The sequence below is a fragment of the Schistocerca gregaria genome, chromosome 2 (assembly GCF_023897955.1).
Source record: "Schistocerca gregaria isolate iqSchGreg1 chromosome 2, iqSchGreg1.2, whole genome shotgun sequence".
Lineage (NCBI taxonomy): Eukaryota > Metazoa > Arthropoda > Insecta > Orthoptera > Acrididae > Schistocerca > Schistocerca gregaria.
This window is the reverse complement of record NC_064921.1, coordinates 104,181,060-104,199,017: the sequence shown is the minus strand read 5'-3', so window position 1 is coordinate 104,199,017 and position 17,958 is coordinate 104,181,060. Positions and strand designations below refer to the sequence as shown.

Sequence of the window (17,958 nt, the reverse complement as noted above, 5' to 3'; positions counted from 1 at the left end):
GAAAATCTGTGTAATTCGGGTTTTTCATGTTGTATTGGATTTAGAGTATTGCATTGACTGATGTTAAAGCTAGCCTGTTTCTTTCTTCTGTCCATTGTGCATTCACTAGGGAAAAAACGCTCTCCACATTGGCATCATGGCCTGGAATGGAGAAATTGTATTGCACAATAGCAAGCAGTTCTGAATACTGCTCTTTAGAAACACAATCCACAAAATATTTAAACCAATTTTTATGAGGCATCGTTTCCAAATTCTGGTTATCTAACTGTATAAGAAAAAAATTCAGTTTCAGTACCTAAAAATTGGTTCAAATTGCTCTGAGCACTATGGGACTTAACATCTATGGTCATCAGTCTCCTAGAACTTAGAACTACTTAAACATAGCTAACCTAAGGACATCACACAACATCCAATCATCACAAGGCAGAGAAAATCCCTGACCCCGCCGGGAATCGAACCCCAGAACCCGCACGCGGGAAGCGAGAACGCTACCGCACGACCACGAGCTGCAGACAGTTTCATTATCTGGTCAAATAGCAAACTCTCATCCACTTTGCAAGTTGTGTTTTCTTGCATCCACTTCAGTGTACATTCAACATTCCCAACATTCGACATTCCCAACATTCCCAATCAGATAAAGCCTTCAACAGTATCCAGTCCAATTTTTCAAGTTTGTATAAAGGCTTCCTCCATTTCATCAGATAATCTGTAACTGTCTGATAAAATGTCATGACATCCTCTTGAAATTTTGACTGCTGATACTGGGAGAGGTCAGACATTAACTCTTTTACTTTCGTAGTCACTTTTTTCGCGGATATTTTCCTCTTCGTCCAGGACACCCGTCTTCGAGCATAAAATCACGGACTGTCCGCGAAATCCGCGACGTATGCCAACCCTACTGCTAAATCAAGTGCTTCAACTTTCCTTCCCCTCTGTTTCAGTTCCATTACGCTGTATTTACGTGCCATTAGGTAACACACTACGTCGTCTTCATTTTCATCACATTTTCCTGCTGTTATCGCCTCGTAGGAAGGGCTCCTCATGGCCGTTTTCTATGTAGCAGGGGTGTACAACAATACAGTATCGTGCCCCCAGACGCCTCACTGTGACTATGTAAACGGCCGCAAAAGAAGGGAGAAAAAGTTATCTGATAATCAAATATTTTAATAAACATATATAGGTCTGCAAGGCCCGTCCTTTCCTTCTCGGGAAGGAACGATAGCTGAGTAAAAAAAACATTACGAGAATGAACTTGAGGGGTCGGCCGCCATTGGACCAGTAGTGGGTCGCAGTGTCTGTGTGTGTGTGTGGGGGGGGCGGGGGGGGGGGGGGCAGAGGTGTGTGTGTGTGTGTGTGTGTGTGTGTGTGTGTGTGTGTGTGCGCGCATCCCTACCGTACAACGTCGAGAGCTACCACACCTGCAACCGCGTTCTTGTACAACTAGTAAACCCATGATCGCTTAAAGAATCTAACTCATGTACGAGAAGTAAAAAAAGTAAAGGGATCTCTTCAATTTCTCGCCGTACGGCTTGGTAACACTGTTAGCATCCAGGGCTGAAGTATTGTCGTCAGCAACAATTCTATACAACGCGTCAGTTTTATTCCCGCGTTAGTCGTTGTACTGTAGCAGACCGTGAAACATAGCAGCTTCATTGTCGATTGGCGCCAAGGAGGAAAAGAGGGCAGCGATTCGTTTCTTGTGTGCGGAAATTATTCGTCAGAAGCAAGCACGGCGTTTTGCAGGGACGAACTTCTCTTTCTGACGAGGAAACATAGGGCAGGCCACGGCGTAAAAAACTGAGGACAATTTCTATGGTGATGGAAAACAGACGAATCATAGTGGGTGAATCGCTAATACTTTACATATCAGTCATGGTTTAGCGCACTCCATCTTACACGACAGGCTACATATTCGGAAAGTGTGTGCGAGGTGGGTACCGAAAGAATTGTCAGCACAGCACAAGGCGCAAAGGATAGACATCTCTCGTAAATGGGTTTTTACAGCGGATCGTTACTGTAGACGAAACTTGGGTACATCACGAACCGTAAAGTAAGGCTGCGGGCCTGATTTGGAAACACCAGTAACAAGTTAAGAAATTTAAACGTCAACTATTAGCTGGTAAAATTATGCTGACAGTGTTCTGGGACATAGAAGGTGCAGTAGCCGTTCATTTTACCGCAATTGGCGTAACTGTGAACTGTGAAACTAATGTGATGTGCTACAAACGAAACTAAAACCTCCAATCAGATCCAGACGTCGCGGAAAACTGCGAAAAGGTGCCATCCTGCAGCAAAGTAACGCCTGCCACATTCTGCCAATCTGAGATCCGGAACAATAGAGTTGGGATTCTAATTGCTGGAACAGCCCCCCCCCCCCCCCTCTCCTCCCATGCAGTCTGTACTTGGCTCCAAGCGATTTCTAAATGTTTGGACGATCGAAGGAAGCGTTCAGGGAAGAAGATTAGCACCCGGTGCAGATGTCATTCATGTGGTGCAAAATTGGTTACAGGTGCAACCAAAAAACTTTTTTACCGACGGAATCAAAAAACTTTTTTACCGACGGAATCAAAAAACTTGTGAAACGTTGACGAATCAAAAAACATGTGAAACGTTGAACAAAGTGCGCTGAAGGGCAGGTTATCAGAAGTACGTAAAAACTAATATATGTTTCAGTTTTTCATCATTAGAATTAATATTCCTTTTCTCAAAAGTCCCTTTACTTTTTGTTTTCCTCTCGTGTAAAACAGCTCTAAACGTCTACTTATTTTAGAAATGAGTTACTATGTTACATATTTGACTTTGAGCATGTAAGTGAGATGAAGTGTAGAGAAGGTCTGAAATTATGCTAAATGTTTACTGGAAGTCACTACGTACTTAAAATCTTGAAATACGTGCGAATTTATAATGCAAAGAACTTTATGGCGCACATGAATGAGTAAACGTGTAGAGCTATGACGTTAGTCTTGTATTGTTTCATGTCATATGATGTTATTCTGGAAACTTATGTTTCACTTAAGTTTTGTAGACATTTGCGCTCTTTGGTTTCGTGGACCTTCTGTTTGAGATATTCGTTTGGGCTACGGGCGGCGTTGGGATGCAGCAGCCGATGTCGTGACGTCAGAGAAAGAGCATAGCAGTCTCATCCCCAACCGCAGCTCCACATAATGCGCCTTGATCCCTAATGAACAATACTGTTGAAGAGAATATCGAGCTTGGATGTATTTTTTCAATCAGTCTCTTGTCTGAAGTCTCTAGATCAGATATGCCCAGACTTGAAGCTAATCTGCTCCCCTTTGTAAGAAGAAGAGTATATTTCGGCCACACATAATATACTTAACACTACTAGCAATAATTGCGCAGGACAAAAAAAAGGAAGGAATGAATAAGAACGGGTTGGTCCTATGGGAGAAGAGCATCGGTTCTCGGGAGTTATCATTATTTTACATACACGGAGTTTTATGGAGTTTTCCCCGATCGTGTGATGGACGCTCACTTCTTGGGCCTCACTGATACTTGCTTTGGGCCAAATGTGGCCCACGGACCACCTCTGAAGGTGGACAAAAAAAAGGAAGGAATGAATAAGAACGGGTTGGTCCTATGGGAGAAGAGCATCGGTTCTCGGGAGTTATCATTATTTTACATACACGGAGTTTTATGGAGTTTTCCCCGATCGTGTGATGGACGCTCACTTCTTGGGCCTCACTGATACTTGCTTTGGGCCAAATGTGGCCCACGGACCACCTCTGAAGGTCTCGCTGTATGATGGTATAACATGCAATGTGTGGTTTCATGAGCGATAAAAACGGCGGAAATGATGTTTAAGTAGATATCTATTCCAATTTTCTGTACAGGTTCCGGAACTCTCGGAACCGAGTTAAAGCAAAACCTTTTTTGATGACTGTTGTAAGTAGGCTGTTTAGGTTTTTATGTTAGTAACGACACGTAGAGCTCTGTATGAAAATCACTGGCTGTGCTGTGTGCAGTTTTTAGCTGGTTGCCATTGTTGGAATATTCGCTATTGTAGTGTTAGGCAGTTAGATGTGAACAGCAGCGTAGCGCTGCGCAGTTGGACGTGAGCCGCCAGCAGTGGTGGATGTGGGGAGAGAGATGGCGGAGTTTTGAGAGCGGATGATCTGGACGTGTGTTCATCAGAAAGAATAAATTTGTAAGACTGGATGTCATGAACTGATATGGACTTTTGAACACTATTAAGGTAAATACATTGTTTCTTCTCTATCATAATCTTTCATTTACTAACTATGCCTATCAGTAGTTAGTGCCTTCAGTACTTAGAATCCTTTATTTAGCTGGCAGTATTGGCGCTCGCTGTATTGCAGTAGTTCGAGTAACGAAGATTTTTGAGAGGTAAGTGATTCATGAAAGGTATAGGTTATTGTTAGTCAGGGCCATTCTTTTGTAGGGATTACTGGTGCTTTGACAAAAGAATTCTAATTTGGTTTGTTTGCGTACATCTACACTTTTTCCAACGATTGCACCTTGTAATTTAATCTTACGTAACGGAAGTGTGGGGCAATCGTTCGATTTGTTGCATTTGCTAAAGGCTGTTTCACTAATTACTGAAATGTGACTGCCAGAGTCAAGTAGTGCCGTAAATTTTACGTCTTTTACTGTAATGTGAATTACAGGATGTGCAATGTTGTTATGTTCTACGTCGTGTTCCTGGAGTAAGATGTCCCTAATGTCTTCCATTTTTACGTAATTACTATCCACGGCGCCTACGTCGTTAGCTTCATAAGTACGTTTTGTGGCTGCCAGCGGTGTTAGTCATTGCCTACTGTCTCTTTGTTGGCGCACGTCGTTATTGGGATTTGGAGATCTAACTTCTACAAATTCACCTTGTCGATAGAGTCCTGCCCTGTTTGAATCCCGCCAGTTCTGATGACATTCAGGACTGTCGTTATGTCGGTAGTTTCCATAGTTTCTTTTTTGTCGGTCATGTGGTGGAGAATTTCTCCCGAAATCGTAACTGCGCGGTGGACCGTTGCGTCTAAAGTTATTCTGTCTCCCTTGATAATAATTATTTTGGTTCCCATATTGTCTGTTTCTCCGATTGTCTCTGTGGTAGTCGTTACTGCGAAATGGTGATCTTTTCCTGTAATTATTACTACTCTGTCAACGGTTGTCATACCGGTGGTGTCTGGTTTGGTCACGATTTGCGTTGTAAGAATAGCCTTGTCTCGTCCAGTTATTATTTCTTTCATCGTGGAATTGTGACGGATGTGACCTGTAATTGTTGTGTTCCTGTTTTCGCTTCCAGCGATTGTCAGTGTCAATTTCCAATTCTTGTAAGACTCCCTGAAAAGCTCCAATGTCGTCTTTGCGTCTTCATGCCAAAATGTGTCGTAAGTGTTCAGGCAATTTGATTAAGCAAATGCGGATAAGTTCTGAGGGGCTGTATCGGTTTGACAGACATGTCTTCAAAATATTTCAGAAGACTGGAAAATTCAGATTGTTCAAAAAGTGTTTCATCATCATGATGCTATGTTTTACGCGATCTTGAGTAGCTTGAGACCAGTATGCTGAGAGGAAGGCATGATAAAATTCTCCTTCACTGTGAAAATCGTGAATGACCGATCGCATTCTTACAGCTGGTTCATTCTCTAAATAGCCACACACAAATTCTAATCTGTGCTCTAATGACCAGTTGGGAGGAAAACAATGAGAGAATTGATGAAGCCACGCTTATGGCTGAATGTCGTTTCCAGGATTCTTAAATGTTTTGAATTTACGTGTAGTAATGAACAGCTTATAGTCAAAGTCATCGTGTCGGCGAGTCGCATATCGGACATTGTTACGTCGTGTCGGCGGTTCCATCTGAAAATTCGGTGCATCTTGCCAATTTCTTTCATAATTTCCGAAATGCCCTGTGTTATTATTTTGTGGCTTTTCCGTATTTCTAAGTCCTTCATCCCCTGTTGGAGCGCGGGTGTCCTCTGAATTATGTAATTGTTGTATTACTTGTGCCAACTGATCTTGCACTTCCAGGATTTCTCTTTTGTGTTGCGTACTACTTTGCTTTTGATTTTGTTTAAATTTCTTAATTTGTTCATACTCTTCCGTGTCAGTGAAGGCTACGGGTCTTGTGTCATTCAGATCATCATCTACCTTTGTAGATAACTGATCCGAAAGTTCGGCTACTTTCCCCAATAATGAAGTGATTTCCTCAGTGTGTTTTTCTGAACCAAGTTTCAGAGTGTCCATTTGTGTTGAAATCGTATCTACTGTGTCCTTTAAGTTTTCCTGAGTTTTTGCAAGTTGCGTAACCGAATCGGTAGATGTAACTAAGTCAATTTTAGCTTGCAAAGTGTCGTGATTTTCATGAACAATAGTTTGCAGTTCCTTTATGGCTGCTTCATGATTCTGTGATGCATTTCCATGACGCGAAAAAATAGGTTGGAAATGCTCACAAACTTGTGTTTTTACGTCATTACAGACTTTTTGACATTTCGATTCGATTTTATGTAACTCAGTTAAACCTTCAAGTGTGGTGTCTAACTTTTGAAGCTGTTGCTGTGTTTGTCTCTGCTGTTATTCCATTGTGTCTAACTTTTGAAGATTTTGTTCCATTGTGTCTAACTTTTGAAGCTTTTGTCCCATTTGTTGCATTAATTGTAATAACAATGCACTGGTGTCTGAAACATGTTCCTCCGTGACATTCGGCAGTACATTTGAACCGACAATATTCGCATTTTGAAACGCAGAAAATGTGTCTTGACTTATTTGAGAAAACAGTGAGGTCGCAAAACCTGAATCTACAGTATTTGGAAGTTTGTGTCCTGTCATTTCGGAATCCTGAGGCGAGCTGTTGCCGACCGAACGATCGATAATGCTTTCCTGTTCACTAATTGTTTCACTGACTACACCATTATTTGGCGCCAGCTCCATTTCCCTACGCACAATTACCAAATTACTACTTTGAATGTATGTTAATTCATTACACGGTGGTGCTGATAAGCTACGCTCGCCGTCACTATCATTTCTCAATTTACTTTGGAGCCTAGTGTTACGTTTTTCACACGCCATAATTATCACGTATTTCATACGATAACAAGAAAAGCACAATTTGAAGAGCAAAAATAAGAAAACATATTAACATAGCAATGAAAATAATATCTAGTTAATTGCATGCGCAGCTGCGAAATACTTGGTGCAAATCCACATTCATGCCACAACTGTTTTACAGTACAACAATGAAAAACTACAACTACAAAGGAAATTCTCCCTACAATTACGCTCTAGCAATAAGCAATAGCTACACTAATTACACAAACTATAAGAAAAACTCAGAAGATTCCAGTGAGGTACCCTCGGCTAAGGGTCGACATATGAAACGTCCCCTTTGGAAAATTTATGAATTACTATGCTGGTAAACGCCTTACGTTATTTGATTTTCAAACTGCTGAGCAAAACTGAACGTACTCAGACATTTCTCTCTTTACTTACTCTGATCATCACCAAACTGACACACAATATTCTTAGCGCAACGAAATCTGACTTTCAATAATCCCTACAAAAGAATCGCCCTGACTAAAAATACTGCTAGCTAAATAAAAGATTCTAACTACTGAAGGCACTAACTACTGATAGGCATAGCTGGCAAATGAAAGATTTTGATAGGGAACAAACAATGTATTTACCTCTATAGTGTTCAAAAGTCATTATATATATATATATATATATATATATATATATATATATATAAGTTCATGACATCCAGTCTTACAAATTTACTCTTTCTGGAGGAGACACGTCCAGATCATCCGCTCTCAAAACTCCGTCATCTCTCTCCCCACATCCACCACTGCTGGCGGCTCACCTCCAACTGCGCAACGCTACGCGCTGTTCACATCCAAGTGCCCAACACTACAATAGCGAATATTCCAACAATGGCAACCAGCCACAGACTGCACACAGCACAGCCAGTGATTTTCATACAGAGCGCTACGTGTCGTTACCAACGTAAAAACCCAAACAGCCTACTTACAGTGAATTAACAGTCCATCCAATATTCTACATCTACATCTACATTATTACTCTGCAATTCACAATTGAATGCCTGGCAGAGAATTCATCGAATCACCTTTAAACTTCTTCTCTATCGTTCCACTCTTGAAAAGCGCGAGGGAAAAACGAACACTTAAATCTTTCCGTGCAAACTCTGATTTCTCTTATGTTATTATGATGATCATCTCTCCCTATGTAGATGAGAGCCAACAGAATATCTTCACATTCTGAGGAGAATGATGGCGACTGAAATTTCATGAGAAGATCCTGCCTTTGTTTTAATGACTGCCACTCCAATTCGTGTACCATACCCACAGCACTCTGTCCCCTATTTCACGATAATACAAAACGAGCTGTCCTCCTCTGAACTTTTTTCGATATTCTCTGTCAATCCTAACTGATGCGGATCCCACATCACAAAGCAATACTCCAGAAGGTGGCGGAAAATCGTAGTGTAAACAGTCTCTTTAGCAGATCTATTAAATTTTGTTCGTGTTCTGCAACTAAATCAAAGCTTTTGGTTTGCTTTCCTCACAACATTGTCTATGTGATCGTTCCAGTTTAAGTTATTTGTAATAGTACTCCCTGAGTATTTAGTTAAGTTTATCGCCATTAATTTGTGTGATTTGCCGTGTAATTGAAATTCAGCGCATTCTTTCTAGTTCTCATGTGGATGACTTCACACTTTTCATGAGGTAGAGTCATTTGCCACTTTTTGCTCGCTACAAATATCTTGTCTAAATCATTTTACAATTGGTTTTAATCATCTGATGACTTTACATGGCGCTTAATGACAGCAGCATCTGCAAACTATCTATGAGAACTGGTCAGATTGACTCCTAAATCCTTTATGTACATCAGGAACAACAAAGGACCTATAACACATTCTTGGGCAACGCCAAATATTATTTCCGTTGGTTCTCCTCTTTTCCGGTTTTCCGGAAAGTTCAAAAAATGGATCAAATGGGTCTGAGCACTATGGGACTTAACATCTGTGGTCATCAGTCCCCTAGAACTTAGAACTACTTAAACCTAACTAACCTAAGGACATCACACACATCCATGCCCGAGGCAGGATTCGAACCTGCGACTGTAGCAGTTGAGCAGTTCCGAACTGAGCGCCTAGAACCGCTAGACCACCGCGGCCGGCTTTCCCGAAAGTCTATGATTCACTTCACGTAATGCCCTGCTACAAACTTACATGTATAATAATCATGTGGGTTTCGAATGCTGTGCGGCTGGTGTCGGCGGAGGTTCGAGTCCTCCCCCGGGCATGGGTGTGTGTGTGTGTGTGTGTATGTGTGTGTGTGTGTGTGTTTGTCCTTAGGATAATTTAGGTTAAGTAGTGTGTAAGCTTAGGGACTGATGACCTTAGATGTTAAGTCCCATAAGATTTCACACACACTTGAACATTTCGAATGCTGTAGTAGGGGAAGAATAGAAGAGTTGAGGGGGAGTATGGGCTCGGTAGTAAAAATGAGAGAATAGAAAGAGTGATTGATTCTACTGTAGCGAACACACTGTTCAAATATCACTTGGAAAAGGCGTGGAGGCAGGAGAAGATTTCAGATAAATTATATCATGGTGAGACAGAGGTTCCGAAATATCAGGTTGTTAGGCGTACTCGAGAGGAGACAAAACTGAGATGTTTCTTTCTTTTTTTGTGGGGGAGGGGGGATGATGGGAGTAGGGAGGGGAAGAGGGTGATTCTCAATGGTTTGATGCGGCCCCCCACGAATTCCTTTCGCGTGACAAAATGTTCATCTCAGAGTAGGGCTTACACCACACGTCGTAATTATTTGTTGGGTATAGTCCAATGACCGTTTTCACCTGTAGTTTTTATCCTCTACAACTGCTTCAAGTACCGTGGAAGTTGTTCTCCACATTCGTCTGACTAGAAACCCGTATCTTCTTACCATTTCACTTAACTGACCCCTCTATGTCATGACTGAGCCTTCGCATTTCCCTTTCAAGATATTCTAAGTTCTCTACCGCGTTCAGAACTCTGACATTTCACGCTCCGACTCGTAGAATGTTGTCCTTTCGTTGGTTGTTCATTCTCTTTCTGATGATCACCTCCCTCGTGACAGTGCCCTCCCGGAAATGAGATGTTTAGAGTCAGTTTGCCACTCCGAGGGAAGGAGGATACCCCGTACCTTTTCCCCGCTCCTCCGCCCTCTTTGACAAAGCCATTTACAGAACGAGGGCGATACTCTGTATCAGAAGACTTCGGCTGACGTTGCTAATTATTTTCATACAAAATTTAAGCAACGGTAGGGATCAACCCCGAGACCTAGGACTTTTTGATTATTAGTCACAGACGCTGCTCCTAGACCATATACCGTAGTCTTAAAATGGAAACTTCGTACCTCAGAAAACAAAAATTTTGCAGAAGATGAAATAAACTGATTTTGGATAACGAGTTTTTCATTCTATCTGACCTAATGTTTATATTTGGTTGACAAGTCTAATTGTAGCATTTTAGAGGTAAAATTATCGAGAATACTGAGAAATATCTTATGTTAAAGGTAAATATAAGTGTACGTACTTACCGGTGTTAAACATATGCTTTGGCTGTTGAAAACTGCTGAAAATCGTTAAAACACGAATAACAAACATCACAAGTTATACCTAATTTCCTCACTTAACAAGATTGCCTAGCAGTTAGGCACCAGAGCGCAACACAATCTCTCATGGGCTTACTAATAGTTGAGTTACGAGATATTTTTTTCTAATAATCCAAAAAAAACCTACGAGATAATATATTTTTGTAATGCTGTGTTCTCCGAAGGTATGGCACACAGCCAATCGTAAAATAGCGTCGAGTTGCGTAGTAGTAAGGTGCACAACTCCAGCCAATGTACCACTCGAGAAGGTCTATTCCGAGCTTCCGCTATACGTCACTCAAATACTCCTCAAACAGTCATGCATCCGCCAAAGCCGACTCACGGCTCGACTAAATATCATCGCACAGTATGAACAGTAACTCGCCATAGCATCACGGCTATAACTAGTCGCCACTAAGAAGGCCCTACCCCTCTCGCCGGAGGTTTCAATCATCCCTCGGGCATTGGTGTGTGTGTTGTTCTTAGCATAAGTTAGTATAAGTTAATTGATAATTAAATGAAACCCTCAGCTGCCGACAGGTGTTGTTGATATATCTCGATGGGGACAGCTGAAAATGTGCGCCCCAACCGCTACTCGAACCCGGGATCTCCTGTGTACATGGCAGACGCTCTATCCATCTGAGCAACCGAGGACACAGATGAATAGAGCGACTGCAGGGACTTATCCCTTGTACGCTTCCCGCGAGACCCACATTCCCAACTGTCCACAATCTACATACGTAATGTTCCTGATAGATATTTGCCCATCCTCTCATTACTCGCGATATAAGGTGACGATTCTCGTAAGACTTTGGGCAACCTGTGCGCTTTCGCACAGGCGAAGGTCAATGGGATGGTAGTCTTTAACTATCAGACTTCAAGAAGAATATAATAATTCCAATCCCAAAGAAAGCAGGTGCTGACAGATGTGAAAATTACCGAAGTATCAGTTTAATAAGTCACAGCTGCAAAATACTAACGCGAATTCTTTACAGACGAATGGAAAAACTGGTAGATGAGGACCTCGGGGAGGATCAGTTTGGATTCCGTCAAAATGTTGGAACACGTGAGGCAATACTGACCTTACGACTTATCTTAGAAGAAAGATTAAGAAAAGGCAAACCTACGTTTCTAGCATTTGTAGACTTAGAGAAAGCTTTTGACAATGTTGACTGGAATACTCTTTTTCAAATTCTAAAGGTGGCATGGGTAAAATACAGGGAGCGAAAGGCTATTTACAATTTGTACAGAAAGCAGATGGCAGTCATAAAAGTCGAGGGGCAGGAAAGGGAAGCAGTGGTTGGGAAAGGAGTGAGACAGGGTTGTAGCCTCTCCACGATGTTATTCAATCTGTATATTGAGCAAGCAGTAAAGGAAACAAAAGAAAAATTTGGAGTAGGTATTAAAATTCATGGAGACGAAGTAAAAACTTTGAGGTTCGCCGATGACATTGTAATTCTGTCAGGGACGGCAAAGGACTTGGAAGAGCAGTTGAACGGAATGGACAGTGTCTTGAAAGGAGGATATAAGATGAACATCAACAAAAGCAAAACGAGGATAATGGACTGTAGTCAAATTAAATCGGGTGATGCTGAGGGAATTAGATTAGGAAATGAGACACTTCAAGTAGTAAAGGAGTTTTGCTATTTAGGAAGTAAAATAACTGATGATGGTCGAAGTAGAGAGGATATAAAATGTAGACTGGCAATGGCAAGGAAAGCGTTTCTGAAGAAGAGAAATTTGTTAACATCGAATATAGATTTATGTATCAGGAAGTCGTTTCTGAAAGTATTTGTTTGGAGTGTAGCCATGTATGGAAGTGAAACATGGACAATAACTAGTTTGGACAAGAAGAGAATAGAAGCTTTCGAAATGTGGTGCTACAGAAGAATACTGAAGATAAGGTGGATAGATCACGTAACTAATGAGGAGATATTGAATAGGATTGGGGAGAAGAGAAGTTTGTGGCACAACTTGACTAGAAGAAGGGATCGGTTGGTAGGACATGTTTTGAGGCATCAAGGGATCACAAATTTAGCGTTGGAGGGCAGCGTGGAGGGTAAAAATCGTAGAGGGAGACCGAGAGATAAGTACACTAAGCAGATTCAGAAGGATGTAGGTTGCAGTAGGTACTGGGAGATGAAGCAGCTTGCGCAGGATAGAGTAGCATGGAGAGCTGCATCAAACCAGTCTCAGGACTGAAGACAACAACAACACAATGAAGATATTAAATGTTCTCGAAAGAACAGATGCCTTTGATGACCGTGGAGCTTCTCTACAATAGATGATAATTAATTGTAACCCTCAGCTGCATACAGGTGTTGTTGATATATCTCGATGGGGACAGCTGAAAATGTGTGCCCCGAGCGGGACTCGAACCCGGGATCTCCTGTGTACATGGCAGAAGATCTATCAATCTGAGCCACCGGTGACACAGATGAATAGCGCGACTTCAACTGTCCCCATCGATGTATATCAACAATACCTGTCGGCGGCTGAGGGTTTCAATTAATTATCATTTATTCTAGAGAAGCTGCATGGTCATCAATGGTATCTGTTCTTTCGAGAACAGCTACAATCTTCATAGATATAGTTTAAATTAGTTTAATTAGTGTGTAAGTCTAGCGACCGATGATCTCAGCAGTTTCGTCCCTTAGGAATTCATACACATTTGAAGGGCCTACATGGACATTCTATAAGTGATCGCAGTTATCGTTCACTGGATTTAGAGGCAGAAAAAAGTTGAAAACAGGTCATTGCGAGTGAGCACCGTACTATTGCCACAGACTGTAATTATACTGCTGATAATTATTATAAATTTTCTATTGATAAATCATTGTAAATTGTTTCTAACCTTGTTACCTTTGCCGTTGTGTGATCTAACTATATTGGGCTCTGTGAGGAGGATGTATAGTTCCTGAGTGCAAGCAAGGCACTTCATAATAGCAACTATCTACTCTGTGAAGGGGTTCTCTTCCTGCCACATTTATGTATTTGAAGTCAAGTACATTTGGTGAGCAGAACACACAGTACATTCTGAAGCACATGTGGAGTCACCGAGGAGAGCTCATTAGAAATGCGCGTTTTGAGTTCGGATATTATTTTCGGCAAATGAATCACATACACAAGGTCGTTCATATGACCTCACAAAAAGGAATCCGTAGGTGTCAGGTTCGGAGACTGGTGGCTAAGGGCAGAGTTGTCATCTCCAGTTTTTTCCGATCCACCGGTTTGGAAATTGTTGATTTAAGTATGTGAGGTAGTTTAGATTTACTGTGATCGCGAAACGATCGAAATTCTGTATTTTCATTTAATTCTCTGTGATGTATCACCACTCATTAAATGGCTAAAGCCTTTTGTGATCGCTGTAATCTTCTTGAATTGCCCTGTCTTTGCAGCTTCACTCTGTATACCTGTTTAATATTTAAAATTTGTTAAGTGTGCTGTAGGACAAAATGTGAATAATGTGTCGTCTCATGACAGATCTGCACATGTAACCGAAGTGATCTTGTTTTGTATGTACGCTTTATTTTCGTAGTGTCGCTGTGTTACACTTGAAAACGGTTAAAGACCGAAATTGCGATGGTCGATTTTATAAACAAATAATTACAAGAGAAAAGGTCAATGTCTTCTAATCAGATTTATATGTCTGTGCACTTCATCCAAGAAAATATTCAGTTGAGACTAGTATTATTGAACGAATGGTTTTACATCAGATATTTGCATCCTTGGATTTTTTTTACACTCCTGGAAATTGAAATAAGAACACCGTGAATTCATTGTCCCAGGAAGGGGAAACTTTATTGACACATTCCTGGGGTCAGATACATCACATGATCACACTGACAGAACCACAGGCACATAGACACAGGCAACAGAGCATGCACAATGTCGGCACTAGTACAGTGTATATCCACCTTTCGCAGCAATGCAGGCTGCTATTCTCCCATGGAGACGATCGTAGAGATGCTGGATGTAGTCCTGTGGAACCGCTTGCCATGCCATTTCCACCTGGCGCCTCAGTTGGACCAGCGTTCGTGCTGGACGTGCAGACCGCGTGAGATGACGCTTCATCCAGTCCCAAACATTCTCAATGGGGGACAGATCCGGAGATCTTGCTGGCCAGGGTAGTTGACTTACACCTTCTAGAGCACGTTGGGTGGCACGGGATACATGCGGACGTGCATTGTCCTGTTGGAACAGCAAGTTCCCTTGCCGGTCTAGGAATGGTAGAACGATGGGTTCGATGACGGTTTGTATGTACCGTGCACTATTCAGTGTCCCCTCGACGATCACCAGAGGTGTACGGCCAGTGTAGGAGATCGCTCCCCACACCATGATGCCGGGTGTTGGCCCTGTGTGCCTCGGTCATATGCAGTCCTGATTGTGGCGCTCACCTGCACGGCGCCAGACACGCCTACGACCATCATTGGCACCAAGGCAGAAGCGACTCTCATCGCTGAAGACGACACGTCTCCATTCGTCCCTCCATTCACGCCTGTCGCGACACCACTGGAGGCGGGCTCCACGATGTTGGGGCTTGAGCGGAAGACGGCCTAACGGTGTGCGGGACCGTAGCCCAGCTTCATGGAGACGGTTGCGAATGGTCCTCGCCGATACCTCAGGAGCAACAGTTTCCCTAATTTGCTGGGAAGTGGCTGTGCGGTCCCCCACGGCACTGCGTAGGATCCTACGGTCTTGGCGTGCATCCGTGCGTCGCTGCGGTCCGGTCCCAGGTCGACGGGCACGTGCACCTTCCGCCGACCACTGGCGACAACATCGATGTACTGTGGAGACCTCACGCCCCACGTGTTGAGCAATTCGGCGGTACGTCCACCCGGCCTCCCGCATGCCCACTATACGCCCTCGCTCAAAGTCCGTCAACTGCACATAGGTTCACGTCCACGCTGTCGCGGCATGCTACCAGTGTGAAAGACTGCGATGGAGCTCCGTATGCCACGGCAAACTGGCTGACACTGACGGCGGCGGTGCACAAATGCTGCGCAGCTAGCGCCATTCGACGGCCAACACCGCGGTTCCTGGTGTGTCCGCTGTGCCGTGCGTGTGATCATTGCTTGTACAGCCCTCTCGCAGTGTCCAGAGCAAGTATGGTGGGTCTGACACACCGGTGTCAATGTGTTCTTTTTTCCATTTCCAGGAGTGTATATATGGGCATAGGCCCGTGGTGCCAGGCACGCTTCTGTGCCTAAAATTTTGTTTCATAATGCGATAGATATTATAGGCTGCTAAATAAAACAAACAGCACCAACTCTTTGGCACAAAAAGCTCCATAACAGCCGTGGGTGGGACACCGTGATCTTAGAAAGCGGTCTGGTCGTGCCACGATTGTCTTGTTTTTTTTTCTGCATGTTTTCAGTAGACGACAGGGTCCATTTAAAGAAAGCTGTTAATCGCCATCCTCAGCATGTCTCTGAGATATAAACGTGATGTCTGTTTCTTCTTAGTAATTTTGGACTATATTATGCTCGGAACACGCTGCGATATGCTAAAATAACCTACTGCATCGAATAAGCGATTGTTCATTTCATCACAACAATACAAAACTCTTTTTACGGTGTACATCTGGGACTACATTGGGGAACGACCAAAACTTTCAATTTCCAATGACGTTGTTTTCATAATTTTTAGGTATTTAATAATGAGTTTTCTGAGTACTACACATATTTAAGTTATTTTCTGACATAATAATTAGAGTAATTTATAAAATTTTGATGAATCACACCAACTTATTAAATTTAGCATTTTAATCATATTTTGTCCTAGAACAATGCACTGACCACCAATATAAACTTATCATTTTTATACCCGGCCGTCCTGGCCGAACGGTTCTAGGCGCTTCAGTCTGGAACCGAGCGACCGCTACGGTCGCAGGTTCGAATTCTGCCTCGGGCATGGATGTGTGTGATGTCCTTAGGTTAGTTAGGTTTAAGTAGTTCTAAGTTCTAGGGAACTGATGACCATAGATGTTCAGTCCTATAGTGCTCAGAGCCATTTGAACCATTTATAGGGGACTGATGACCTCAGATGTTAAGTCCCATAGTGTTCAGAGCCATTTGAACCATTTTTATAATCTAAGCTCAGGACGGAGGTGAATAAGCAGTTTGGTTTCCTGAGCTTGTTTAAGTTTCATACTACCGTTTGAGTCTTTATAGGTGCTGGTGATGTATCCAGTATTAGGAGACTATACGTTTGGCAGGAAAACTTGTCTTGGAACACGGCGTAACACCGACATAACAAAAGTCATTAGTTATGCTACTATCTTTGTAATAGGTTCAGTGAGTGGGTATTTAGATCAAACAAAAAAGACGGTAGTAAACAAAGTAATATTTATTTAAAAAATATTGCACATATTTGTTGACCAGAACAATATCGATGTGTAACAACCGTCCGTCGTCATTTCGACGACAAACGCTAAGAGCGTGCGTGAACACGCCAATAACAAGCAACGGTCGTCTTCCGAGAATCGTCGATATCCCCTGATTCGGTCACCCGGGCGCACAGCACACACAGCAAGAAACATTTTAAGTTATGGCGGGGGGAAAGCAGTACATTAGCGAGATGGGGCACGGAGCGGGAAACACGTTGCGGCAGCGAGGGTCGTCGTACAAGCGGCGGGCTCTGCGCCGCCTAGCCGGGGTACGGCAGGGGGGCGTGGGGGGCAGGCGGGGGCGGCAGCGTGGGCGGCTGCGGGGGCGGCGGCGCGGGGTGTCCCAGGCGCTTGACCTCGGCGCGGAAGCCGTTGTGCGGGTCGGCGGTGTACTCGACGATGCGCGTCGTGCCGTCGGCGTCGACGAGCGAATAGGCGCCTCGGACGGTGTCGCCGTCGCGGTGCTCCCACTGCGTCTTGGCGTCGCCCGTGTGGCCGTCGCGCACCGCGTAGTCGAAGCGGTAGCTGGCCGGCGCCACGTAGTCGTAGATGATCTCGTGCTGCGGGGGCGGCGGCGGCGGCGGGGGCGGCGCGTGGGGCAGCAGCCCGGCGTGGGCGGCGGCCAGCAGGCAGCCTAGGACCAGTGCTATCTTCATCGTGTTGCTGCCGCTGCTGCTGCTGGAGAAGGTGGTGGTGTTTTGACACGGATGGTCGGTGTGTGGCTACCTCAGCTCGCGCGGCGCCTTATATACACGAAAAGCTTCCGCGTGGACTCGGGCGCGAAAGTGGACGCTGGTTCGCCGGCTGGGACACGACGCAGGCCACCATTATGGCACATTCGCACGCTCGGCTAAGAACGGCACGACTTAATGACCACTAGCAGCTACCGCACTGCCGAATAACGCCTTTAAACAGTCTATCTGATAAAAGTTATTGTCA

General features: G+C 43.6%; 1 protein-coding gene across 1 annotated transcript; it reads right to left on the bottom strand.

The window, feature by feature from the left end:
- Nucleotides 1-16,956: 16,956 nt before the first annotated feature.
- Nucleotides 16,957-17,751, bottom strand: LOC126336446 (cuticle protein 19-like). The gene has a single exon (XM_050000148.1). It carries the CDS (start codon nucleotides 17,673-17,675, stop codon nucleotides 17,280-17,282), a length of 396 nt encoding a protein of 131 aa, XP_049856105.1. The 5' UTR covers nucleotides 17,676-17,751; the 3' UTR covers nucleotides 16,957-17,279.
- Nucleotides 17,752-17,958: the final 207 nt, after the last annotated feature.

Bases quoted from the DNA above. Each gene is read 5' to 3' on its own strand.
- LOC126336446 (XM_050000148.1), bottom strand. From the start codon at position 17,675: ATGAAGATAGCACTGGTCCTAGGCTGCCTGCTGGCCGCCGCCCACGCC.